The sequence below is a fragment of the Strigops habroptila genome, chromosome 3 (assembly GCF_004027225.2).
Source record: "Strigops habroptila isolate Jane chromosome 3, bStrHab1.2.pri, whole genome shotgun sequence".
Classification (NCBI taxonomy): domain Eukaryota; kingdom Metazoa; phylum Chordata; class Aves; order Psittaciformes; family Psittacidae; genus Strigops; species Strigops habroptila.
In genome coordinates this window covers 38286569-38314257 of record NC_044279.2, presented here as the reverse complement: position 1 = coordinate 38314257, position 27689 = coordinate 38286569, and the positions used below count along the sequence as shown (strand labels likewise).

Here is a 27689-nt window from a genome sequence, read left to right as displayed (position 1 = left end):
GAGGATTCGGAGGGTCTCCGCGGCCTTCCACAATCCCATCTCCCGGGGGGAAGGACGGCACGGAGGACGGGAGCCGGGACACGGTCCCACACGCAGCCACCGCCGCCAGCTCGCCCCTCGCCTCACCCTTCGCCGCGGAAGCAGCCGACGGCACCCACCCGCCCGCCCGCGCGGCGCTACGCATGCGCAGCGCGCTCCCAGGCATGCTCACTGACGGGGGCGGGGGGAGCGGGACGCGGGGGGGCGGGGGGAGCGGGACGCGGTGGCGCGGCGCTGCCCGGCTCGGCTCCCCTCGGCTCGGTTCGGCTCAGCGCGGCTCGCACCATGCGGCGGGCGGCCGCGTGCCTGCGGGCGCTGTGCCTACTGCTGCACCTCCGCGCCGCAGGTCAGCGGGGCGGCCGGGGCCGGACGGTGGGGCGGGAAGGCGGCAGACACCCGCTGGCGCCCGGCGGCGCACCTGTTGTGGCGGGGCGGGGGGTGAGCGGCCTCGTGGAGGCTCGGCTGCCGGGGTACGGCGGGCGGCAGCGGCGGGTGGCAGCGGCGGGTGGCTTCAGCGCTGTTCAGCACCGCGGACAGCGAGCGGCCCGAGAGCCTCGAGGAACACGCCGAACCCCGCCGTCCCGGATCGGGCGGACCTGGGGCGGCGAAGGATAAAATCCTGCGTCTTTACCCCCTTTCCTCCTTATTCGTTTATTTATTGAGGTGGGGGGAGGCGTTGCTACTTGCGTTCGCTCGTGGCAGCAGGGTTTTTTAAGGAAAGGAAATTTCAGCTGCGACAGCAGGCGTTTCAGCTGTAGCGGTGGTGATCATAAATCCTCTCTCTGCTTTGCTAGCAAAACGTGTGTCTCATTCAGAAATGTGGTTAGCGATGGGCGCCCTGGTACGTGCATGAAGTTCCACCGCCAGTTTCGTTCTGATAGTCACAGCTTATATTCCTGGTATAAACCTCGGGCTTCTTTTAAGTCACTTAAAGCTGCTTATTGCTCAGAGCCTCTCTCACCCCTGTGCAGACTTAAGCATGTATACTCTTAGGTAGGAAATAAAATCTAGGGTAACTGTATAACTGAGTTAAATTCTCAATTCGTAAAGTTGAATAGTCCCTTTGGTTTATCATTTATGGCAAGTGTAGCTTCTTCTGAAACAGTAAATGGCTGTTGCACCCTGCTTGTAACTTCACTGAAGTTCAATTAAGAACAGCAATGGAATGCACAGGTATGGTTTCTTTTACTCCCAGGAATGTTGTTTTTAGGAGAGATTTTAAGATCCAACTAATTTGCATTGTCTTACTGCAGAATCATTAAAAGTAATAGTTGAACTTCATGCGTCTTGTAATGTGGAAGCAGTGCGGGAACATGTGTACTCCTCCCCTGAATAAGTTGTGTTATGGAAATAGTTATTTATATGGATTCATCAAGAAGCATTCTTTTTTTCTTTTTTTCTTCTCTTTTGCTGTTGTCAGGAGAAGTGGTTTGCCCCAGTTATTGGTATTTTATTGCCCTGGAATACTGGCTACACTTCATAAAACCTCAGAAGCTTCATTCCGGTATATCTATAGTTAGGAAGCTCATCCTGTTGTGCCTTATATTCATATGTGCAAGAGATTATTGACTGAAAGGCAGCATTTCATGATCCATTTTAATAAAAGCCTTAAGCTGCTTTTAGCTTGTTCCTTTACAACATGTATTAAAATGATCATCTGTACAAAATTGGTGTGCAGCCTCTTTGACAAAACATGCCTCTTGACAAAACGTCTCAGTGTATCCTTTAGTAATAGTGGACTTCACATTAGTTTTAAGGTGCTTCATTTTTCCATCCAACTAATGGGAACTGGGTTTATACCCTGCCAGTAAACCATTTACTTTCCTTACTAAGTTTTACTTGTTTCATTAGTTTACTGGGAATGCCTGCAGACAAATATTGGCCTTTATTATTAAAATGTCTCTAATCATGAGAAAAAGAGGGGAAAATAAACATTTATATGGTGTTACTTTGCTCCCTGGGAAATCTTGGAAAATAGCTGTTTCAGAGAAGGCAACAGGATGGACATGAGCTGAATTCAACCTTTACATGTTGGGCATGGCTCCCCCTGAGCACGAGAGCTGTGCTTCCTCCAAGGCAGGGCTGCATATGACTTACTCTTGTTCGAAGTCGTTGAAGATGTCACAACAATGAAATCGCAAGCTTAAACTGCTAAGATTTCTCTGTTTCATCTGATGGAAGTAGAAAATTCGGTCTTTCATGAGCTACCGCTATGGATATCTTTTATGTATAGCCTAAACATATGAATTATTGACGATGATTTTGCAGCTTTGGTTCATGTGGAATCACAAAATGCATTCCACTTGCCACTAATGCTAGGTCACAAATTATATCCTGAATGTCAGGTTTTTAGTAATGTGATGGAAACTGCTTGGCTTTTTTGGTCTGAGGCTGAATTTATATGAGGCATGTTTCTAGGGAATGCTAAAAACACTGTCAGCAGATATTAACAAGATTTCCCTTGATATCAGTTGGTGAGAATAGATTTTAGAGAAAACATAAGTATGTATTTACTTGAGCTGATGCTACAGCAAAAAGAATTAATTCTCTAATGTGTTTAAACAGTGCTTTGTAATGAAAAGGTAATGCACGTCATATAGCAAATCTGGTTTCCTATGGAAAGACAATTCTACTATGGTTGTGTTTACAGTAGCCACATATGCATTCACACAAAAAATGGAAAATATTCTTGTCAAATATGTGATCAAGCATGTTCATGTACTTAAAAAGGTACCATTTTACTAACTTGATTGAGATACCAATTCCAATAAGGCATGGCAGCTGTGTAAACAGAAAATTAAATCCAGTTGTGCTGTTGGTATACCCATATATTTCTTGATGAAATCACAGATGCTTGTGTGTGCATCTCTGAAAACAGAATTAAGCCCTTCTGCTGAGTGCAGCAGGTGAAGTAATCAACCTATATAGAACTTGCTGTTGGATGAAGACCTAAATCAGTAGCAACCGATTACAGGTCAGCATGAACCTTCGACTTACATTATGAGTTGCAGGAGAGAGTGCCCGACGGCACAGGTTATACTCCTTTTTAGTAGGTATAATGTAATACGTATTCTTGCAATAAAAATCTAATACCTCCGAAGGTTACTAGGAAGCATTGTTTCCTTGTGAAAGAATGGCAGGTGGTAGCAAAACCACAAAGTGATGCATTAGACTAACTTGTAATTAGAGAGCCATTTGAGTCATTCAGGTTACTCAACTAATTAACTCTTTCACCTCATTTTCTTTCTTTAACAAATTTTGTGAACAGAATTAAAATGCTGAATTAAATATCCAGTCACAGGAAATAGGTGAGGAAGATCAACTAGACTAGAAAAAAACTTATCAACCCACCACTAGCCTTATGTTAAAAATCTCTTTTTACAAGAAAATTTTTTTCAGAATTTTCTTTTAAGATGAACAAACCCTGCTCCTGGAAAAACAAAGAGTTAACAGCTAAAGATTTGGTCAGGTCATCAAAGTCATGGTTTTTTGAGCAAAGGCCTTAGACTGACTTGCTAAGGGCTTCTATTGCCTCATTTTATTATTCTCTTCATTGGTGAAAGAGATGCATTGACAACCTAAAGTCAATATGGACCAATACTTTCCTACTAGCCTTTTCAGAGAGGAAGCCTGTAGATCCTTGTCTCAACCTCTTGATGGATCCATTCCCCAAGCCCATACGCTGAATCAGGTAAAACTTGAGGTAGGAAATAGTGGTATTTTAACTTCTTGGGGCAATGATGTAATAACATGAGGATTGCTTATATCAAAACCAAAATTCCTCTGACCACAAACTAACACTCTTTTAGGTGGAATTCACTAGGTGTAGAAACACATTATAAATACGCTAGACTGGTTTTGTTAATTGTCACCAAAGTTCACAGGGTGGTTTTACTAAGTTCTGCTGGGCAGAAACAAATACTTCAGCTTTCCTGGTAAAACATGAGCTGCGTGGTATTCTCGTGGTTGGAAATTACTTGAGTGGGACTGTGATTTCTACTTAAGTGTTGAGGGGTCTGTGTTCTATAAAGTATGCAAGCTCTGTCACAAAAATAAGAAAATCTGGGGACTGTACTTCTAGGGTTGAGGTGAGATCTGCACTTAATGCATTCACAATATCAGACCTATTTCAGTAACCTCATACTAATGAGTGGATAATGCTAGCTTCTAAATACATTTAGAATGAATGTGAAGGAGCTATTGATTTAAAAATTTATTGGAAATGTGCTTCATTACACTAACATAATCTAAATGAAGCTGGTACTTATACTTGCCTTCTTTAAAAAACATATTGCTGGCCATGAGTGGGTGTTTTTACTAGAATAGACATTTGTGCCTTTTATTAGCAGAATCATGCATAATCAGAGGGTAGTCATCTGTCTCTTTAAAGGTTCTTTTGGGATAAATAGTTTTATAATAAAGTATCTGACTTCATATTTTTGAGGAAGTATTTCATTGGAAAAGAGACCCATGCTATGTTTTTACATTTGGAAATTCTTGCTGTTCATAATTTTGAAAGACATCATCTTCTACGATAGGTTTATGTGCAGTACATCCATTAGGAAATTATTGAGGCTTGTGATCTTGGAATCCATGCCTAATTTCATTTGTTGCATTACAAGAAAATTGAAACATTGTAGACAGCAAAGGCTGGTTCCAGTTTCTCTGGAGAGTGGAGTAGGAGACTTGCTGAAAAACCATGAATTGGGCTCTTGGGGGAGTGTGTCTCTCTAGAAGGAAGCTAATGAGATAACAGCATGTGACTGTGTTTTCTCGTGGTCTCCCTTCATGGGGATGTTAAGAGGCTTCGTGTAGGGGGCTAGAAGGTGAGTAGGACTCTTACTCCATAAAGCACAGTCGTTGTCCTGTTGGATTTTCAGTGTGGCTTCAAAATAAGTACTTGGAGAAGCTTAACAAGATCTGCTCAGAAATCCTCAGTGCAATTTCCAAGAGTAAGTAGTATTACTGCAAAAAAACCCAGCCAAAACTCTAAGACTGAACTTGACTTCCCTTCGTGTCAGCTGCTGGTTTCTGTGGAAATACTATATATTTACATCCACGTTATATAGAGCGGAATTTAGCCACAACCTTTATTTGGAAAATTACAGTAATCACAAAATTAGCACATTGATGCAGCACTTTCTCACACCTTCTGGAAAAAAATCTGATGTGAGACTATGTGGTACATTAGTGCCAGGGTATAAGTATGGCAGAATACTTAAGTGCCTTTGGGACCAATGGCTCATCCCTTAATTCACATGAGTAGACCTAGTGAAATCAATGGTCTGTGGTATCCAGTTTCATTATTGACATATTAGGCAACAGGCTGATGAAACAAGATGCGAAGTGTCTTTTTGAAAAAGATACCACTTGTGCTTAATTCAAATTCACTGTGGATATTTTTGGCCAGGGATTTTTTTTTTTTTTTTTTCCTTCTGAAAAGGCCAAATTCAGCAAAACTGAATTTGCAGTTGTTTCTATTTTCAGCAGGTTGCTTATTAGAAAAGGAAAAAATTATTCCTTGCAATCAGCTCTCTCTCCTCTTCCCTCTCTTGTGTGTAACTCCCTCTCTCTGGGGTGCTCTCTTACTCTCTCATGCGCATGTGGGTGTCCTTGCTTGCTCCCACACACACAAACACACACATAAAAACAAATTGTATATACACCTACACACATACATACACACATTTTGTACAAATTGGTTTTGTATTAATTTTTTGTTTTGGTCAGAAGTGCTTTTGTGAGGCAGACCAGGCAAACTTGAAAAGGAAAAAATATGAATCCACTCTGGTTTGTTAGCACATGCATGAAGCAACACATTGGAAGTTTTGGAACTGCAGAAGAATTCACCTAGGAAAATACTTTCCCACCTATAACAGTCTTTGTAGCAGAGGGATTTGCAGGCTGTGACTGTTCCCATCATTCAAAGAATAACGCCAAAACATATAGCCTGATCAGATCCTTCCTTCATGCCACAGCTTCTTCTTAACACAAAATCTGTTAGAACAATACAAACAAAGCTATTCCCTACCTAAGTAGGCTGCTAGAACTAACATTCTTTCGTCAGGCATGCTCCTGCATAGCTTGTTGTGGCTTTCTTCAGCTAGAAGAATTTTGTTACACTCAAGGTCTTGTTCATGAACAAAGATGAAGCACACCATATACATGTAAGTAAACCGAAGAGTTTATTGTTAGCATAATGAAAATGTTAATAATCTAGTTCAAGAAGCATTGTTAGTCTAGATCTGATCTTATTTTTATAGAAAACCAAAGAATAATAATACAGAAAAAAATCACAATAATAGCAACGATGCAATTAAAATTGTCTGTCACTTTTCTTGGTGTTATACTTCCCCTCCACTGCTTCTGGGTTCTAAGCCTGATAGTTTCACGCTAGTGTTGGCTATAGGGGGATGTTATCAGGAGTTGTAGGCACCTGGAGGCCTTTGCCAGGAGGAATATGATGTTTATGCTGGTGACTTCTTCTTCCTCCTCTCTTCTTCCTTTCTCTTAAGTCCATATATGTTTTTTTGCTAACATGCATTCATTTTTTTTTCTCCTTCTTCGTCTGGGCCAACATCTACTTGGCCCTTGTATAGACAAGAGAGAACTGCAAATTATGTTTTGCAGGGTGTGAGTCCATTTCCACCTCAGTGGACTAAAAAGAGGCAGGCAATGAGTCTCCTAGAAGTAGGAACGTTGGAATTATTGGAGAGGACTGATCAATGATATGCAATAAGTACATTGACCTACCTTTCACACTGACTCTGGGTGGCTGTTCAAGAAGAGATGAACCATTGTGAAGGAGGTGATAAAGACTGAGCTTGACCAAAGTCTGAGACTGGTTTGTAGAATGTGAAGATAGGTTGTATGGGACAAAGAACATCTTTCAGAATGGTGAGCTAAACAGAAAGAAAAAAGCATGGGGAGCTCAGGGTGCAAAATTTAATTACCAAATTTTAGTAAGTCTTTTTACTGAAAATGAGAAATTATTTGGCAACAGCATTAAGTACAGTAAATCAAATTACATTTGAGTTAAATTTATCATTGAAACCAATCACTCAAGTTTCAGCACGCTTTTCCCTTAAGAAATGACTCTAGATTTTCTGCCTTTTTCCTCCAATTTCCAGCTTCTTGGAATGAAAATCTCAAGCTGTGTAAAATACCAAGATATCTGTAACTATAAAGAGACTTCAGTGTTATTATAGTGCTAGTTACAGTATTAAGTGTGAGTTTTAGAACATATACAGTATGTGTCTGTATTCACTTGTGCGCTTCACTAATTGTGCTATTACTAATCAGGTATAGCACAGGTATAACACAGCAGTTCTGTCAATGGATTTGGGGCGACTGCACTAACTGCAAATAGTAAATATACAGTATACCTCTCATTACAGGAAATGGGAATGTTCAGGAATATACCTTATTATGAATCTAATTTGTTCAGATTAAAAGGAATTATAAGACTTAATACAATGACCTCAAATTGTTTTTCCAGACATGCATTAAGACTTTAGACACCATTACCTTGCCCTATCAGGTTTACAAAAGAATATTATGTCCCACTGGGACTCTCCTTTTCCAGTTGAATACATTTCTGGTTTCTGGCTCTAGAGGATGTGAGATAAAAAAATCTGCAAAGCTGTGATATTTTTCTGTTTTAAAAAGAGAATCTGTGCTACTGTGTTACTGGCTTGTTAATGGATCTTGACTATCTCAAAGTTTTTTGTCTATCTGTTTTAGAGAAAGTGAAGGTGTTTGGGAATTGGGAGACTTAACAATTTTCTGGCAGGTTGCTTTAAAATAAAATGTCAACTGTCTTGACACTATTCAGGAAGTCAAGACAGTCTAGAGAAATCTTGGGATTTCTCTATTAAGCAGAGGCCAACTGGGACTGTCAAAAGTGACCACAATATCTTTCACATCAGATTTACTATTAATTGTAATCTTTTGTTTCTGCATATGTAGTACAAATCTGTAGTATAAGACAGGTTCAGAAGCATGTGCTAGCTAGCATTCATGTGATTTGTCCATCTATTATAATGAAAAAATTTTATGTCCCCCATATACTGGAACCATAGGGGTATTTCACAAGGGCTTCTACTGACCCATTCTCCATCATTCTTCTGTAGCTGTAGAAGGTATGCATTCTACATCACTCTGGAGCTTCTTGTTGCACTTTAATAGATGAGAAGCAAAGCTCCATGGATTGGAAGTACAATTAAAGATAAACTGAGATTTTGAGGAAGGAAAATATTGTTGTACAGGAGAAGCTAAATTAAAGAGGGGGTTACAGTGGAGGAACATGGAATCAAGATCAAGACAGGCTTTGTTGTTAAATAATATATATATATATAAAAAAACCCAACCAAACCCATAATAAACCCTAAGGAAAAACAACAGCAGCATGTAAGGATTTGCAAGGAAGAAGGAAAAGTCAACCAGGATGTAAAGAAGAAGGAAAAGTCAAGCAGTAGGTAAAGAATAGAGGAAGAAGTAGCAATGTTCATCACAAAAAGAGTCTACCAATCACTACATTGTACAGACAGAAGAACAAGAAGACAGGATCAACAAATCGTACCAGTATAAAGTCACAGTACAGTATCTGTTACTAAAGGGGAGAGGAATGGTTATTACATGAGGTGATCTACAGGAAGGAAGGATAAGGAGCAAAGGTAGATACAAAGCTGCTGCTAAGAGAAGTTCTGACCTGAGTTTGAAAGTAACCATTGACTATTGTTCATTTTTCATTGAAATAAAAATACCTATACTTAGGCAAGAAATAGTTGAAGATTCATTGTCTTTTTAATTAGAAGAAATAGCATGGAATCACAGTCTGAACAGCTAGTCTGTTCTCCTCAATGCCAAGGCAAAATAAACTATAATTCTTTGTAAACACATTGGAGGGGAGGGAATTTTGGGAGAAGGAAAAACATTATTTTAGTTAAAGGGTGATATCAGCACTGGGTGAATATACAAGTCAGTCATGAATAACTACATTCTGAAGTAGAGTTTAAACAGGATAGTATGAACAGAATATAAAAACTAACTTAGGGTCAAGTTTCCTAAGCTTATGGAAAAGTTACCTCTAGGGATTCTATTTTTTTGAGCCTTGTCCTAAGCCACATTTTCTGAATTTCTGTGTTGGGATACCTGAAGCTTAAAAGGCACCAAAATCACTTTTTTGATATCATACTCCAGTTCTTCATAGCTTCTGATGGTTTCCCTGGGGGCAACAAAGGAGCATTTGCTTTTTCCGTGTAAGTACAGAACTTGGTATGGGAATCCCAGCCTTCCCTCTCTTAGGGTCGGAGACAGGCAATATTTAAAGGTGATGTGTATCAGAAGTGCTGGTGTTTCTAATGACTTACTTCTCTGAGTGTCTTGTTGGTGCATACCGCTTGTGTTCAGAGCTGTAGTCTGCGGGGTCAGGAAGGAGTATTTTACCCCTTTATCAGATTAAGAGGAAGCTGTATGTTCCCCTGAACATACGAAGCGCGGCCCAGTTCTTAGGGTCACTGGAGGCAGCCGTAGCAGTCTGGCAGCCAAAGTCTGATTGTGGTTAGGGCTTTATCCACAGTCCTACCAAGATCAATGAAGTTTTTCACATGGGGCACTGTAAATGCATGTGACCTACTTAAGCTAATGGGGCTTTGTGGACTTCTCAGAAAAACAAATACAGCCTAGTAATTTCCTTGTAACATATTTGAGCTTCCGTGCTGTCAGCTGGTGAAAATAGATTGGTGTGAGTGCAAAGAGTATGTTGTGTAATTAGACTTGTTAATTTCTCATTTCTAAAGGCTGGGCCATTACTAAAATATATTTTGCTGTCCATCTTGAAAATCTGCTGCAATGGGCCATGTATCAAATCCATTGCAGGGACCTGTGTTACTAACATGATTTTTATAATTCTAATGGAAGTGAGCCATTGGGATTTAGTAGGAAATGCTGATACTGTTGTTAAAAAGTAGTGAGATTCATGAGCAGGCCAGCTTTTGGAGAGTTCCTTTAACTATTGTTTTATCGGGGTTTTTTGTGTTACTTTGGATTCAGTCAGGATTAACTCTGAAGTCATACTTGGCATTTACCTTAACATTATTTAGTGAAGAATTTGGGCAAGTACTTAATTATATTTTTTTTCTGCTTCTTTCAGTAAAAATAAATGAAATTAAAGTGAAATTTGGAATATTAAAGACCATAGGAAATGCAATATAAAGAATTCTAGGAGTATCACAATAGTAGAGTAGGAATGAAGGACAGCAAAGAGGAATCACAGGCACCACATAGGGCTGTAGTTACATTCCTGTATATTATCTATGATCAGTTTTGGAAGACTAGTTTTGGAAGACTAGTTGTCTGTGCAGGAGACATGAAAATAAATCCAGCAAAGAGGTGACTGTGAGAAATAGGTGACTATGAGAAGTAGGTAATGATGAGAAGTGCTGATGTTTCCTTCTTTTTATTTTGCCATTCGCACAACTCTAAATTGCTAGGTAAGACCAGCCCTCGGGATTTTATCAATGAAGTCAGCCCCCACAAAGCTTAATGAGATCCCAGCCAGCTTAACAAGCTTTGATATTCAGCTATCTTTAAGGCTATACTCTGCAGTTTCTCGTTTTTCCTCCTGCTCTCAGTCATCTTCCCAATCAAAACCTAACAGCCGTACACATGTGAACTCAGTGGTCATCTAGGAAATGGTCAGTGTTCGTCTTTACCACTTGAAAGAGTAGCCTTAGGTTTAGCATAGGAGGGTCTGTAAGTGTACTGAAAAATGCAGGATTCTGTGTTCTGTCTTCTTCCTCTTCATTTTCTGCTCATGCATGTTATGAATTTCTTCACCGCCTACTGACATGGACCCGCTTTTGGCAGAGAATGCATTTCACAATGATGCACAGCAATACTATAGCACAGATGAGGTATTGTCCTTGATTTTCCTAACTGAAATTTCATGAGGAAATTAGGTCAACAGAATGTAATTACCTACACTGAAATCTCCTAAGGATGCTGGATAGAGCTGTGCAAATGACCGATTATTTTGATTTACTTACAGAAGCAAAAAATTCAGAGGCAAAAATCAGTCTGAATAGAAGAAAATGATTTCTTGTTCACCCTGAATTGAACTGTTATTGGTTCTGAGATGTTCTTCACAGCTCATTATGAGAATTAAAATAACATTGATTTTATATGTTTTTAAACTAAAAATCAGCACACTGATTCAGCATTGCCATTAACTCCAACAGCTTCTGAAGAGGAAATTCCAGGCTGATCAGAGCGAGCTCTCTGGGTTCACTGTCTTAGAACACAAAGTCCCTTTTGTACCACAGTGGGTTTCTTAGAGTGCTCTTCCAGGAGGTGACTAATGCGGCTTCAGTTACTTTATATCTGTGAAGGAGCTGATCCTTGCCTGTTTTTCTGCTCACAGAGACAGCCTGTCTTCCAGACTGGGAGCTAAACTGCGCTGTTGTGGTTGTTCTGTTCTTCATAAAGGCACTGAAGATTCATTACATTTCATCCATTTAAAAGAAAATCAAATACACTTTTAGTTCTGGTTCCTTTTACAAAGGCATTATTAGGAAGTATTCTGACTATCAAAATAGAACTTAGTTTTTACTAATACATAGTTTATTAAAACCATGTAATCTAACAGAGTTCTTTGTGTCTAACACCAAGGTATGCAAGGTATGGCTTAATCCACACACCTGTATCTCCTCTGCAGAGAGCCAGGTACTCCACTGACTGGCCAGGTAATGCTTGAGTGAAGGTTAAGCCATAACAAGAATTGGCAGAAGGGACTCTGAGGCTTTCTGGTTTAAGCAGCTGAATAAGGAATACAAAATTATGATTATAGACTCAGGCATCAGAACTTCACCTTTCTTCTCTTTCTTACATGTCTGATTTTTGGATCTGGTTCTTGGCCCTTTCTCCTCAAGTGCCCATATATAAAAGATGATCACAGTAATTCTCATCTTTGGCATTACTGGGTGATTAAATACATCAGAAAGTGGACTGCATATGTTTTCCCATTGGAGTTGATACTGATACCAAAATTGGACTTGGCTCAGCATGTGCTGTGTGCTCTTGCATATGATTTTTGAAATGTAAACCTGGCTGGAAGTATAAATAACATTTTAAAAAGCCCTGTAAAAATGGTTGAAGAATGTGATATACTTCACATACTTAGTAGACACTCTGTAGTGTAGTGTGTGTAGTGTTGTGTGATTTTAAGGGAATTCTTGTATGCCACAGATATTCTTTCCAAATCTTGCAGAATCTAAAGATCTCATCAGATTTCCAGTGCTGTCTACAGAATAGCCAAGAGAGACATTCTAAACTTATTCTTCTTTTTCTACAGGCTGCGTTTCTGGAGACAATGACCACTTTTTGGCAATTCATCAGCGAAAGAGTGGAAAACCTGTGTTTATTTATCAGCATGTACAGAGTGTGGAGAAAAGTCTGGATACAGACAGTTATAAGAATTCCAAACAAAATTTCCGTTCTTCTTCCCATACCAAAATAAACAAGTTGCACCCTGCAATAATTGTTAAATCAGCCTTGCCCAGACCTGCCTACGATCCATCCCTCAACCTGTTAGCTATGACTGGTCAAGATTTGGAAGTGGAAAATCTTCCCATTCCTGCAACAAATGTGATTGTTGTGGTAAGTGCCTTTTTCTGAGTTCTGCAGTTTTTTGGTGAATAAATATGCATGTAGATAAATATTGACAGATTTTACTGTGGGGTATCCAAAGTTCATATTCCACTGCCTGGCTGATCATCTAATCTAAATAACAACTGCACCTCTTGAATCTCTTCACTTTGCATTTATATATCTTCACTGTGATCAACAAGCAATCTGATGAACCAGTGCAGAATATAGCCTCTCTGTAGGTAAAGAATTGACCTTTGCTTCAAGTGCCATTAATCCTCTTGTCTTGATTGATGTTTGCACTGCTTTTGCTGGATGGGTTTTAAACTTATTCTGCATAAGGCACAAGAAAATGTACTTCAGGGAACAATTCTACAGAGGCAGGGAAATTTTGAAATGCTGGCCATCATGGTTTAAACCCAGCCAGCAACTAAGTACCACACAGTGGCTTTCTCACTCACCTTCCCGCGATGGGATGGGGAGGAGAATCAGAAAAAGGTAAAACCTGTGGGTTGAGATAAGAACAGATTAATAATTGAAATGAAGTAAAACATAGTAATGATGATGAAGAAGAAAAGGGATACAATAAAAAGAGAGAGAGGAATAAATCTCAAGAAAAACAAGTGATGCACAATACAATTGCTCACCACCTGCTGACCGATGACCAGCCCATCCCCACGCAGTGATTAGTTCATCCCAGCCAACTCCCTCCAGTTTATATACTGAGCATGATGTGTTGTGGTATGGAATATCCCTTTGGCTAGTTCGGGCCTGTCTCTGCTCCCTCCCAGCTTCTTGTGCCCCACCTCACTGGCAGAGCATGAGAGACTGAAAAGTCCTTGACTTAGGGTAAGCATTACTTAGCAATGACTAAAACATTGGTATGTTATCAGCATTATACTAAATCCAAAACACAGCATTATAGTGGCTACTAGGAAGAAAATAACTCTATCCCAGCCAAAACCAGGACACTGACAGAAAGGTTTCATTCGCTTCTGTTTCTCCAGTAAATCCATCGTTATGCTTACATAGCTGTTTGAAAAGAAGCTGGTTTCTTGAAAACAAGAAGTACTATGTTTTTGTTGGTGTAAGCCATATGCACTCCTTCTGGGACATATGGACTGGGATCCTCCTCATTCAGTTAACTGTGTGTGTGATCTTTCCCGTTCTCAAATAAGTGATGGCAGTGCTCCCTCCTGCAGTAGAGGGCATGTCGGTAGACTCATATACTGATGCCACCCTGCTTCATCTTCACCCTTCATGCCAGTGAAGCAGCATGCTGTCAGTAGAGCTGTCTTCTGTGGAGTGCACAGCACAGTCTGCATAAATTCTACACAGACTCTGCTCTGCCTCACCCTGGTGCATAGGTAGCCCTGCTTGATTACGGAGAAGAGCATCGGGCTCATTCTTCTGCTTCCTGGAGGGAAGAACAACCATTCATAATGGCTCACACACTCATTAGAGTGAACTAATAAAGGTTAAACTGAAACAATGTGACTAATTACAGTCATCAGCTATTGCCTAATTCTGTAAATTACTTTGTACAGAAATTGCTAGATTAAAAGAGAATGACCTTTACAAACAAGGAAAGAAGATACAATAGTAGGGCATCTTAGCACACAAAGTGTTTTAGAATCACGTACAAGCTCCTCCTGCTGTTAGTACCTCTAGATATCTGTCCTCATGAATGTACCAAATGCCATAAAGGCTAGTGACACAGAAAAGAATAATCAGAAAAAGAGTAGTAATTTTTAGTCTAAAGTTAAAGTTTTTAACAGTTAACAAATACCATCAGGGAGCTAGGCTCAAAAAGCTGTGCCCTGGACTTGTATTGCACATGAACAAGCTAGTTTGAGATTGGATTGCTAGCATAGTTAGTGGACTAGATTCAGTTGAATGTAAGTGTCCATGCCAGAGCAAAATAGGCCTTGCTTCGCTGGGGACATGCCAACTGTTCAGAATCCCAATACTTAATGGGGGAGGAGATCCCAAGCAAGCTGGATACATCTATGCCCCAACCTAGCCTAAGCCAGCACAGCCAACTCTATAATAAAAGTATCTGCTCTCTTTTTTCTGTAGTAAGCATTATTTCACCTCCTTTGAAGGTGAAAAACCTTTCTGTTAGTGCAAGGAATGATGCTGTTACCTATGGCCTGTTATTTTAGTAAGGTTTTGCACACTTATGGAGACCCACAGTCTTCAACTTGGAAGAATCCTGCAGAGTGTTCTGGGGCTATCCTGATTTTAGCTGACCGGCTCTGTGCCTGCATTAAAAGCTAAATGAAGCAGAATTTCAATTGGCAGTCACATAAAAAAGAAATCTATTAAATCTACATTAAGTTCTCATTAAGTGACCTCAGTCTGCAGCTTTGCTACTGCATTTCTAGGATGGAGCTGCCGCTCTGAAGCCTTCTGTTCTGACTGAGAACCATATGTGCTTTAAGGGGGGGCACAACAGCATGAGCTAATCATGACATGAAAGTTGTTTGTTGCTTGGGATCTTCAGCAATCTCTGGACATGTTGAAGGACTGTGGTTATGGTTTGGTTTTAATTCATCTTTTTAGAAAAAGCCTTTGGGGAAGCATATGTTTTAAAGCTGAAGTGTTGAGAGTCAGGCAGCTCGTTGGACTAATTTTGAAGGTGTCTTCTTCCAAAGGGCAGCTGTCCCACAGCAGGGTAGTTGCCACAGTCCAGGCACAGCCCTGCTCCTTGCAGGTCTCTGTACTTTAACGCTTTATTTCTCCCTCTTGAATGCCATCTGAAGTAAATTGTAATGTTAATGTCATTGCCAAAGGATTCTGTTTTGTTTTGAATACACATATCGCTCTCTCTTTGTTTCGAATTAGCACTTAACTGCTTGTTGCTGCTTTTTTGGTTTTTATCGTATAGAGCAAGTGGCAACATTTGTTGTTTTGCCCTGGCTGACCCTTTTTGTTCCAGCCTTTAGCAATGTTGTTGGTTGCTCAACTTGAAAAGGCAATTGCTAGTGTTAATGCTTCTTATAATCCAGTTACATGACTAGTGCACATCGTGATTTAGTATGAAAGCCAGCAACGGGGCTTATTATTTAGAATAAATCAACACTGTTGTGGCTCTGCAGAGGGGAGGAAACTGAATTCAATCTAATTTCAGTGACTTGAGGTCCATTTTCATGATCGAGATGGAAAGGTAGGGTGAATGGTTGCCTAATGTAGAACTATTACAAGGTTACATTTTGTGCTAAAGACTAGACCATCTGACAAGCAAATTGTTGCCAATGCACAGCAGAGTACTGCAGAGCCAAGAATTCTACAGGTATTGTGTCAAAAACCGGTCTTTTGTGACCCTGTCATTACAGAATGCATGTTAAGAAGTAATTTTACTGAACCTGGGGAAATTGTAGGGCTTGCTTGCCTAAGAGGAAGAGGAGAGATTTATTTCCTGGGACTGAATTTTGTATAACTGAAGGCTTTCCATCACATTACCCAGTATCAAGTTCCTGTTGGGTTTTTGTGTGTGTGTTCAGTGCACATTGTTTGTTGAGGGAAGTAAGGACAATCCAGAGCTCTTAGCAGCATTTTGGCTGTTCTATAAATGCCTTAGTGCTTACCCATATGTTCTGTTTAGCTGTCTCCCTAAGTGATATGAGACCAACTCATCTGAAAATTGCTTGTTTAACATATGGAATTACAAAATCTTTTGTAATACTTAAGAGTTTTCTATTTGTATGGGTTTATGTTGGTTCTCAGAAACTATACACTCATCGAACATATTAGAGAGTTAGTAGTGAAATGAACATTCTCCAAACGTTTCTTTGTGTTTATTCCAAGCCTTTCCAATACTGAACATGAGCACTACCAAGGCCAAGGCAGTATGTGGAAAGTAGAAGTAGTCTGTGGATAACCACTTATGATTAAAATTGTTGCTGTCTAACACACTTGTTAAAAAGCCAAATGTGCATATATACATACATATGTACCGTTAGGGCTGAACTTGAGAGAAAAGCAAAAAGACTTGTAGTAAAGGTCACAGCTCAGAATAGGTCTAAAGTATCACCTCATGGAGGTGCTAAAGCATCATCCCTTGTAACTGGATATAGTTTGGTTTGTCCAAAGTCTCTCTCAGGCACACAAGTGTGTTGTACTAAGATTGGACAAAACTCCTCAGATACTTTTTTCACTTGTATCCTGTGAAGTGTTTCAGAAATGTATATGTTGCTCAATATATCAAGATTTTCCCTTTCACACCTCACTATTGCTATACACCTTCTTATATGTGTGAAACCATAGCAGAACTGCTTTTACAGTTATGTCAAATTCATCGCACAAGTACTGCTATATCCTCTTGTCTAACTTTACTCATACTACATACTCAGAGAAAATGCATCTTTCACTTGCTTATTGACATGACCCTACACATATAGGTTTATTCCTCCATCAGTTCCCCATTTCCTGATTCATCAGGTTTAATTACCAGTGTCAAGGCCCAGAAGTCATCTACCTTATTTGTTCCTATATTTTGTTTCATTATTCCCACCACTTATTTTTCTGCTGGAAATGTCCATTTTTCTAGTTCTTTGTACTTTTTCTGAAGCCATGGTTTCCACATGGAATATCATCTCTAAGTTCTTCTAGTAACATGTAGGATGCCCTACTCTCTCCTCCTTCATGTATCCACTCAAGACTTTTGATGCAAGACTTGCTTCTTCTTTTTAAACATAAGCCAAACAAAGGGAACCAGACTACAAAATATCTTTTCTTCTGAACATTGAATTTGCCTCTACTGACTGGCTCTGCTGGAATGCCATAAGAAGAACTGTATGAGGAGAACTTGATAAAAAGATGAGGGCATCCAATTCTTCCAATCATTTTCAGTCCTCTTAGTCACAGTGCCTAGCTGCATGTGATCTTTCTGTGTATGAGAACGTAAATGGCCTTCTGAGAATCCCAAGAAGACAAGATGCTCTGATAAGGTTTTTTACTAATAACCTATTCCACCTTTCCCCATCTGTCCACTCCACTAACTGTTTTTTCATAATCTCTTACTACTCTTTTCCCTGATGTTGGATACCTTCCCTTGATAAAAGATGAAGTCTCTTCCTGTTTCCAGTTCTCTTTGTTAGGAACCCTTCTGTCTTTCAAATACTGTGGCATCTTTAACTGGCACAGCATCTACCCAGTTGACTGGCCCAGTAAGGCCATAGTGAACAATCTGTGAAGTTAAATTTAAATGTTTCTGTCTCAGTCTGATAAAAATGCATACAAATCTGTGAGAAACGTTAATAGCTGAGAGTGATCCATTAGACCAGAAATTTAGGACTGCTTTTAAGAGACCACATGCAAAACATCATTCTTCTTTTTTGAGGGAGAGAAGGGAAGAGGAATGGATAAGGCTGGGGATGTTCTTAAAACAGAACAGGCAGGGTTTTTAAATGAAGTGGTTTGTTATTGCTTGTGTTTTGTCTACATTCCATCATGTGTTGTGTGTTACGTTATACTACAGTTATTTTGGAAGTTATTCAAAATGGTAATTTTATCTTCTTATTACACCCTGTACAGTAATGTCCCAATTTTCTCTGGGATAGATGTAGATGTACTTATATGTAGTTCTATCTATAGCTTTGTGTAGTTATACTATATTGTAATAATAGAAATAGCTAAGGAGCTGCTTTTTGAGTACTGCATGAACCTGGGGTCTCAGCCTTGAGTCTGTCAGATTCCAATTCCAAAGGCCATTTACTTTGTGGTGCACAGAAAGACCACACGCAGGTTGGTGCTGTGACTTTGACCTCTCTATCCTACTCCTCTGATTCACCCTAAGCTCACTTCCTCTGTAGGTCTTGTGAAGAGGTGATCAAAATACTTTTGAAAGTATATTAAGCACAAAATGGTGTGAGAATAAGGCAAAAATACATTATGAGTGAGGAGGACAAGTAGTCCATAAGGTAGCAAGTCAACCAATGCTGGAAACACAGCCGAGCTGTCTATGAAACATAACAAAAAGTCACATGTCACCTTTTGACACTTAACATCTGTTATTGCCAGCCTAAGAGAAGGGTTGGCACTGGGTCAGGCAGAGGAGGCATAAATAGAAAACCATGTCTGCAGTGACTTTTCAAAGGAGCCTTGAGAAGTAAGATCTCAAACCCCAGTAAGGTATCAACTGCGTCCCTCTCCATTTCCGGGTCATGTGTTTGTCTGATGCTTGGAACAACAGAGGACAAGTACCGTTCTGATAAACAGTGAAGTTTTAAGACCTTATTATAATTAAAGTGCTGAATTGCTAACAAGCTCTAAATGTTAGTCATACATTACAGCTGTGGGCAATATCAGTCAGTACCCTTAGTGTGATTGTTATAATCACCATTGTGTCCCTTTACATCATGACCCTGAACATCAGGTCTTCACAGTATTTGGCTTCTAAACTGAAGTCCACCTTCTAATAAGGGATTGATGCTCACCATTATCCTAGTCCTTTCTTAAGTAATTATAGTAGACATATCTGCAGCAAGCCTTGCAAACAGACCTGGTAGCCTGCAGCTCTGTCATTCTGGATTTTGTTTGCACAAAGAAATCTAGAGAGTCTGCATTAGTTGGCCTCATTTGCTTTCTGCTTCCTTCTGTGCACTTCAGCGGGGATAATTGCATGCTGAACCATTATCATGGTATTGTGTTTGCTGTCAGTCTTTGTGGAAAACAGGAAAGATTGCATTAGGCTGTAACATGCACTAAAACCTCCTTAAGGCACTTTTTTTGTTATCTGACTTGCAAAATGCTAGAAGAATGTTAGTGGGATATTCAGAAAACCAGTGCTTTAATTGATTAGTCTACTGCTGCAACTTTGGGGTTATTTTCTGTAATATGCAGTGGGATCCTAAACTTGCACAAAAGCTAGCCGTGTCTTTCACAAATTGCCCAGATCCTCTTTGGTCACAAAGATTTCCTTTTCCTGCATTTTTTTATTGAAGAGATTTCTCTAAGTCATTTAGTTTTCTTCATAAACTGGAGTTTAAATTAAAACTGGATTTCAGGAGCAGGTATATGTTTTTAAGCGAAACTCTGAAGTTTCAGTGACAGCGTTGTGCAGTTCCATCTGTAAGAAGGTGTCAGCCATTCCATGCTTCTTTCAGTTGTATATTCCTATGTACGTGTAGATACTTATGTGTAGCAGAACTGAATCTGTCTATGTTTTTCCATTCTTCAAATTGTTAGGTTTGGCCCAGAGTACCATTTATATCATACTCATAGATGAAATTATTCGTTTGACTCAAAACACATCATTTCAGCCAACTGACATTTTGGAGAAGTGTTTATCTTGAGCTGATCCAGTACAAATTTCTTGTATGTGTTTTGATTTGGTCTCTGAAATGGAGAAACAAACAAACTGACCCCCCTGCTGTCTCCTTTTCACTCACATGGCCCCATTTATTCCTCTGATTGAAATAGATTTCTGTACCATTTCTTTGCCATGCTGTACTGAATTCCAGGAGAAAAGATGCAGAGATGTAGACAACAGTGGATTTTCCATTCCTGCACTTTGTGTGTTTCAGCGTTCAGCTTTGGAGATAGCCTTGCTCTGCTTACTGGTTGGAATTGCACTGACTCCATTACCCCAAACAGTACAGACAGGCTTGTTTGGGAGATTGCTGTACTGCTACCAATATTCTGTTTCCCTTTTACAAGCAAGCTGAAACCTATTACTGCCTAAATTTGACTAAGGAAAAGGAAAATTTCCTGGTATGCAGAGTTCTGGGTGCCATCACTGGAATCACACATGCTTGATATCAAAAATGATAAATGAACAAAACGACCCTGGGTTATGAGACCCAGCAATAAACAAATTAGTGACTACTTCCCACAATATATCTATGCATTGTGTTGATATTGTTCGGGAATAAAGACTGAACAAGCACTTTTTCTTCTGTCTTTTTAATTCTCTTAGCGCTCTGGGAGAGCTATCTTTGTGAAAACCCAAGTGCCCTACAGTAACATTTAAAAGGCAGATAAAGGGCACTCAGATAAAAAGACAGCAAGACAGCATGTGTTTCCTTATCAGTCAATGTTTTGTTGGATCTGGCAGTTCAGCCTCTGGAATAATCCTTGTGGTTCTTCACTTCTGACATTGTTGTTAGGGAAAGCGACAGCTTCGATGAAGTTCCTACGTAGATGGTTCATAATGTGTTCTTGTATTGTATGTAACCCCTTAAATATTAAGCCTTATAAAAATTGTTTTTGAAAAAGAAAAAAAAAGAAATTATATCATTGATACATCAATATGTCATATTTTTAAAACTAAGTGACCTTTTGGATCAGACAAACATTATTTGCAAGCAGAAGATGATCTTTTGAACACACTTTTTAAAATGCTTCCTAGATCAAATATTACTGCACTTTGGCATCTCTTTTGCAAAAAATAAATATTGAATTCTGAGATGAAATGCACAGGCTGGGAGAGTATTGGTGTTTGAAAGTGATCACATAGCTGTCAAGTAAATGATGTTTTTTCAGTCACCTCAGTATTCCAATGGTTCATGGAGACGGGAATAACCCAGGGAGGTAAGCAGAAAGGTACAAAGTCTGTTGTTGCTAAAAGCATTTAAGTAATGTTTTGCTGTGCTTACTTTGAAGGTCAGTCATAATTGATAGTTTGTAATGGAGCTAATTCTTACTTGGCTCTGCACCACAATAAACTGGTGGAAAATATTTTCCATGTGTACAGTGCTTTGAAACAAGTATATGGTAGGAGCATCATGAAGAGTGTATGTGTGTGTGAGGGGGTTTACAGCAAGACTGCTAATATAATAGCATTGAATAGTGTAGGAAAGTGGTTGTAGAATCATAGAACGGTTTGGGTTGGAAAGGACCTTAAAGATCATCTAGTTCCAACCCCCCTGCCATGAGCAGGGTCACCTTCCACTAGACCAGGTTGCTCAAAGCCCCGTCCAACCTGGCCTTGAACACTGCCAGGGACGGGGCAGCCACAGCTTCTCTGGGCAACCTGTGCCAGTATCTCACCACCCTCATAGTGAAGAATATATATCCTTATATCCAATCTAAATGTGCCCTTTTCCAGTTTAAAGCCGTTCCCTCTTGTTCTATCCCTACATGCCTCTGTAAAAAGCCCCTCTCCAGATTTCTTGTAAGCCCCTTTTACGTACTGGGAGGCTGCTTTAAGGTCTCCCCGCAGCCTTCTCTTCTCCATGCTGAAACCCAAACTCTCTCAGCTTGTCTTCATGTTGACTGCATATGTTATATCAGCTATGTTTATTTAAACATGAAACAGATTTACATTTCAGTCTTTGTTAGCTGTTGGAGAATAATAGTGTAACGTCTGCTTTGTACAGATTTGTCTGAGGATACGCATTCTCCTTGGGAATGGCCATTGTGTAATAAAGTGTAACAGAAATCAGTGACAATATAAATCAAGATTTTTATATTTACAATATGCTAAATTACATTTTGCTTGATTTACACAATGTCATTGATTGAATTAATTTCATTTTTTTCCCCTTTTCCTGATTTTTCTTTCATTTTTTATTTTTAAATAAGAGGTTATCTTTTTGCTGGTACTAATTGTACTAGTAATCTTATTTTCTTTTTGAAAACACACAAAAAAATAAGGATCACTTCTTTTACAGTCCTGTGGTGTTCTGGCAACACTTCCAGCTTTCTGCTCTGTTTAGCAAAATTGTTGCTGATATGCTTTCTTTGTGCAACACGTAATGTATTGTCTAATTAAGAACATGGCTCTGGAGGCTAACCTTTACAAATAGACATGATATTTCAATTTCATGTAATGAAAATTTCTTTGTGTTAACAGTTTAATTTCAGGTGCATGTAGTTCTATAGTAGTGCAGTTCTATAGTCTGAGCTGACAGGTCATTAAAACACAAAAGTTTTCGCTTAGTAGAACGACCTTAAATACTGGACTCTTAAAGCCCTTGCATTCTTTAGGCAAAGTAAAGCTAAAACAGTATAGAAATTATATTGCTTGTCTTAAGGTGATGATGAAAAAAAGCATGAAGGAGATATTGTCCCCAAAAGCTCTCTCGTCGGCTTTCTCTGGAATGGTGCTACAGGATGCTATTCCTCTGCGTAATTAGCCGCAGTAAAAGTGTATACAGGCAGTAGAAATTAACTTGAAAATTAAAAATACTCCTTTTCTTCCATTCTTTTCTGTTTAAACTATAGCTACACTAGTTAAAGACCTCTCTACTTGCCTGCTATGACATAAACTTTGTTTTAAGAGTTTCTAAGTTAAGTTGACCCCAGTAGAAATACTCTGTAAAAGGCTGACTGGGGCAGGAGGAGGGAGGGTCATTGTTAGCTGTAGGAATACCTCTCTGGCATGCTGCATACATACTTTTGTGGTTGGAACAAGAGACTATTGGCTGGAGTTGGGAGAACAAGGAAACAAGACCACCCAGAGAATGAAACAGCAGGAAAGCTATTGAATTTTGATCAAGAAAATTATAAAAAAACCCCTAGCCACTGCCCCCTTTAGAAATAGGTAATAGGACAATAATTAAATAGATGGCTAATTTGAAATCCATACAGTAAATCAAAAATTTGATTGTAGCTTTAATTTTTAAATATGCTTCCTAAAAATCTGCCTGAAAGTGGATATAACCTTTAATGAGATAACTGTAATGTGAGGGTTTCAGTAATGAATGAGTTAGAAAACCATATGGATGCATTAAGTAGAATAATAAATGTACCATCTATACACAGAAGTAGGACATCCATAAATCATTTATGATGTCCTTTCTCATCAGTTCTTGGCTCTTTGAGTCGTAATTGAAAGCCAGGGTAGCTGGATGTTAGAAAAACTAGATTTGTTAGTCAGATAACAGACAACTGTCATTAAAGCATTAATTAATTTTAGAAGGCTGAGGGCCTAATACATTAAAAATACTTGCAGAGCAGTGCTGCGTTAGTCATGCTTTTTTCTATTTTAATTACTGTCTTCCTCTGGTGAATGAAAGTTATTCGTGTTCTACTTTAACTTGTTCAGCAAGCATGATGGGATACTGTTGTGCATATAGAATTAAGTATTGTCCTGCCCAAACAATTCCAAATGCTTCAAACAGCTGCATGGTACAGTAACAAAAGTAAGATGGCTATTCTTACTGTGGAGTTACTGTAGAGTGCTCTCGTTTCCTCTTTCAAAGGCGGAAATTTAGCAGACCTGTGTTAGGCAGTTCATTCTATGCACAGTCCTTTATGCCGGTAGAGACAAGGGAATGCTGCAGAAAATACCTTTTTCCTTTTTACTTTTCACTTTTCTTGTATTTAAGCATACTAATTTAAACTCTCTTTTTATCACCGTCAGTAGTTTCCTTCTTGGAATCTAATCTCATTAAGAAGATGACCAAAATAAACATTGTGCGTCACTCTTCTAAACTCAGAGCACAACATACATTCTGAAATTCATGTGAGACTTAAGCTACTCATTTACTCTTCCAAAGAGGTACATATCTATGCCAAAATGATCAGAGTTGTTTTAATAAAATACTTCAGGAAAAATTTTAACAAAAAGAACTGAATTTTCAGTATTTGTTCTAAAAATATAAAAGATTCAGTCTGACAGTAATACTCAGTATGAATAGCACATCTTTATGGTGGTGATGAATATGCTTAGAAAAAGTAGAGATAGGCAGCTTATTTTCAAGGATCATATTTATTTCTGTACAGATGTTGAGTAGGATGATTTTATAATTAATTCTCCATTATTCAAAGTGGGGGACTAAGAGATATCATAGATTATAAAATAAAAAAACAAACCACCCTGGTAATGCAATATAACAATATAACGTAGTAAGGTCATGATATAGGTGTACTGGGCACAGATTTAGCTCACATCTATCAGGGCTTGCTAGCCAAGGCCTCACATCATAGATCTGGCTATCTCTAACAAAAAGCCCCTTGGAGTCCCACTGCCAGCAAATGTGTTCCAGAACATGAGGAGCATCAATATCAGTTCTGAGTTACGGTATCCTGACTCTGAGCTACCATTGCTTATGGGCAGCTTTGGTGGTTCCACATTCATGTGCTATTAAACTGAAATCCAAGGGCAGCTGACCACTGACTCTATTTCTGTGCCAGGGTATGTATTTCTAGGCCAGACTCAGATGTTCCCAACTGTCCTACCCAGTCAAACCCTTTCTCTCATTCTTATGTAATTGCTCTGTCTTCTGTAATGCTACCAGTTTGTTTGGCTGGCCAGCCAGGTGTGTTTAGTCGTTGGCAGTGCTTCCTCTTGGCCTACATCAAATTCACTTTTGGTTTCTACCATTATCTTTCAGTGGACTGTAAAACTGGTTTGGCTTACAGCTGTAGGCTTTCCTAGGGTCTACATGAAATTTCCGTGTGTGCCCTATTTGACTCACAGGCTGTGAGCTGACCAGTCCTCATCTGTTATGAGCACAGCTGTATAAATTCTTTCCATTAAAGGCAAGAGATTTTAAACAAAGAATCCAGTGCTTTTGGCATGCTGTGTATTCATCTCTTTTGATCAATCACTGAAGAAACTAAACACTTCAGAAAAACATATCTGCTGCTTGAAAAGACTGTTCAGTCATTGTGGCCTCATTAATATCTTGTGTGTTGTCAGTGCCAGTGAGCCCAGCCTTTGATAAACACAGTTGTATAAGTCTGGCAAAGGCTTCTAGCTTTCCTTTGCCTTAATGTTGTTATAACCCTCTCCATCCATTGCTCTATTGCTATTGATCTTTGCTCTCTTGGCCATGTAACTACTATCATAGTTTCTCCAGTTGTAATAGAAAGGCATTGACTATAATCTTTGGCTCCAATACATAGTAATTTATTTTCTTGGCTTCTCTACTACTCCATGTATAAGCTACATCTTTGCTGTCTTAAATCTTATTCTGCCTGGAGGCTGACTGACTGTGCCTCTATCTTCGGCTTTCTTTTTCTTCCCCTTGTCTCTAATTGTGGACTTCTTTCAAAATTACGTTGAGGCTGATGCAATACCAAAATATGTTCACTTTGACATCACGTCGGCTGCCAACTAGATCTCTAACAGCTTATTAGTTACTTTTTAGTGGATCACCCATTCGTTGTAGCAATTGAGCTGTATAGGAGGCTGATCAAGAACCACTGAAATGAAGCCTTCTGAGTCAAAAACTCAAGGCAGAGGTATCCCAAAACCAAAGTTCCTTTTAAGTTCCTTTTAAACAAAGTTCCTGATTTTGAGGTAAATTGTTGAGGTTAAAAAAATTTAACTGGGATAAAACGGAGCTGTTTAGATCATTTAATTGGGAGGTAAGGAGGAAATGAGAGTCATGCATCACAGAATGGCCAAGATCCCAGAGCTCAAGGATTAGACCTAGAATGGACACTCAGGTTTCAGCACCTGTTTTGCCACATCCTGGTAGGAGCCAAGAATCAGAGGGAGAAAATAGCTAAATCATCCAAGTCAGGTTACTTGGTGTCTTTGTTTACATTTTAGGATAGACCTGAGACAGGCTCATGCAGGGGTTGTTTTCAGTGCACTTGAGATTGGTCTTTCTTTTGTTATGTTCCAGAAGTTCCAGAAGGCCAAGTCACTTTTAGACACTGAGATGCTTTGCTTTCCGTTCCAGATCAATTTTTGTGTAATTACTTGGACTGAGTGGAATCTGTGGTGTTGGTGGAAAAAATTTGTCTGGAAGTCTAGTCATTCAATTAATCATGTGGCATGCAGAAGACAAAGCAATAATTCTTACAGATCAGGGACTTGAGCTGAGGTCTCCCACAGCCAGTATAAAACTCTAACCACTGATCTGTTGCTTATTCTGAAGTAAAATGATCTTCTTCAGGTCTTCAGCAGGTTGGCTCTTAGTGACATGATCAGCAGTATATTATTTCTCAGCAGCATACAGCATAACACTCATTATTTTGAGAAGAAATTCTGGGGATGGGAGCTGGAGAAAGAAGCTATTAGATGTTCTTTTGCTAACAGCTTGTACAAAATCAGGTGGCAGCGTATTGGCACGAGTCTCAACACAGGTTATTCTGATAAGGTTATACTGAGTTCCTCATATAACCTAGAGAGCAGGGAATTTCTGCATCCTTGCTAGGGAAAAAAGTTGAAGGAAGCACTATGAAGTAAAAATGCAAAGTGTTTCTGCTCTTGGAGATAAGACCACATGCAATCCATGTGCTTTATCTGGTAAAGTGGGAAGGCAGAAGTTGGTTTTCAGAGGCAATATCAGACAAGGTACATAAGCAGAAAGGAATGAATAAAACTTCAGTGTGGTGCATCTAGCACACTCCATTATTCTGTCTTTGGAAAGGTCACTTATTATCCATGGCAGCCTTTTAAAAATTCTCCATGTATAGTCGGGAGTCATTTAGCTAAAATCATAATGTCAACTAGACAATCATTTTAGCCAAACTTGCGCTACATTACTTCTGCATTTTTCATTCTTTCCCGAATTATATTTTCTACTGGGACTTACAACCTAATACTACTGATGTGAACTGATGTGAAACTTACAAGAGTCCTAACTGCTTGTATTATGTTGTCCAGTATAAAACTTGTATTTCTCTCCATTTAACCAGGCATGTAATATATATAACAGCATTGATTCAGAAGAACACTACAAGTTTTCATACATCCTTCCTTATTTTTCATAGTTTTCTGTTTTGGCTAACAATTTGGTGATTACCATGCAGAATTCTCTACCCTTTTTTATTCTTCTCTTTTATTCCTGTAATAAGTTTGCTGGAATTCTTCCCCCAAAATACCTAGTCTGTAGTGCCTGCTTAAAACGTTTGTCCCTCCATGCATTCAAAATTCCCCACTGATGCTGTTCTTTCACCTACTCCCTCTCTGACTCTGCTATCTGCAAGTCATATAAATCCTTTAATCCTTTCCTCATCCAAACCTTGTCTTGTTTGGTTTGTTTTTCTTTTTGTTAACGTGTTTTGGTTTCAGGCTATAACAGGGCAAATATCTAATCTTACCCAAAGTTTTTCATAATAAATTCGAACTTGGAAAAGAACTTTAAATACCACATTCT

At 39.3% G+C, this 27689-nt stretch overlaps 1 protein-coding gene across 1 annotated transcript in view; it reads left to right on the top strand.

The window, feature by feature from the left end:
* The first annotated feature begins 244 nt into the window (after positions 1-244).
* The window catches only part of PTPRR (protein tyrosine phosphatase receptor type R), a 145395-nt gene continuing 117950 nt past the window's right edge, over positions 245-27689 (top strand). The window contains 2 exon segments of the mRNA XM_030480285.2: positions 245-385; positions 12392-12696. Coding sequence (XP_030336145.1) covers positions 325-385; positions 12392-12696 — 366 coding nt within the window. The 5' untranslated portion in view covers positions 245-324.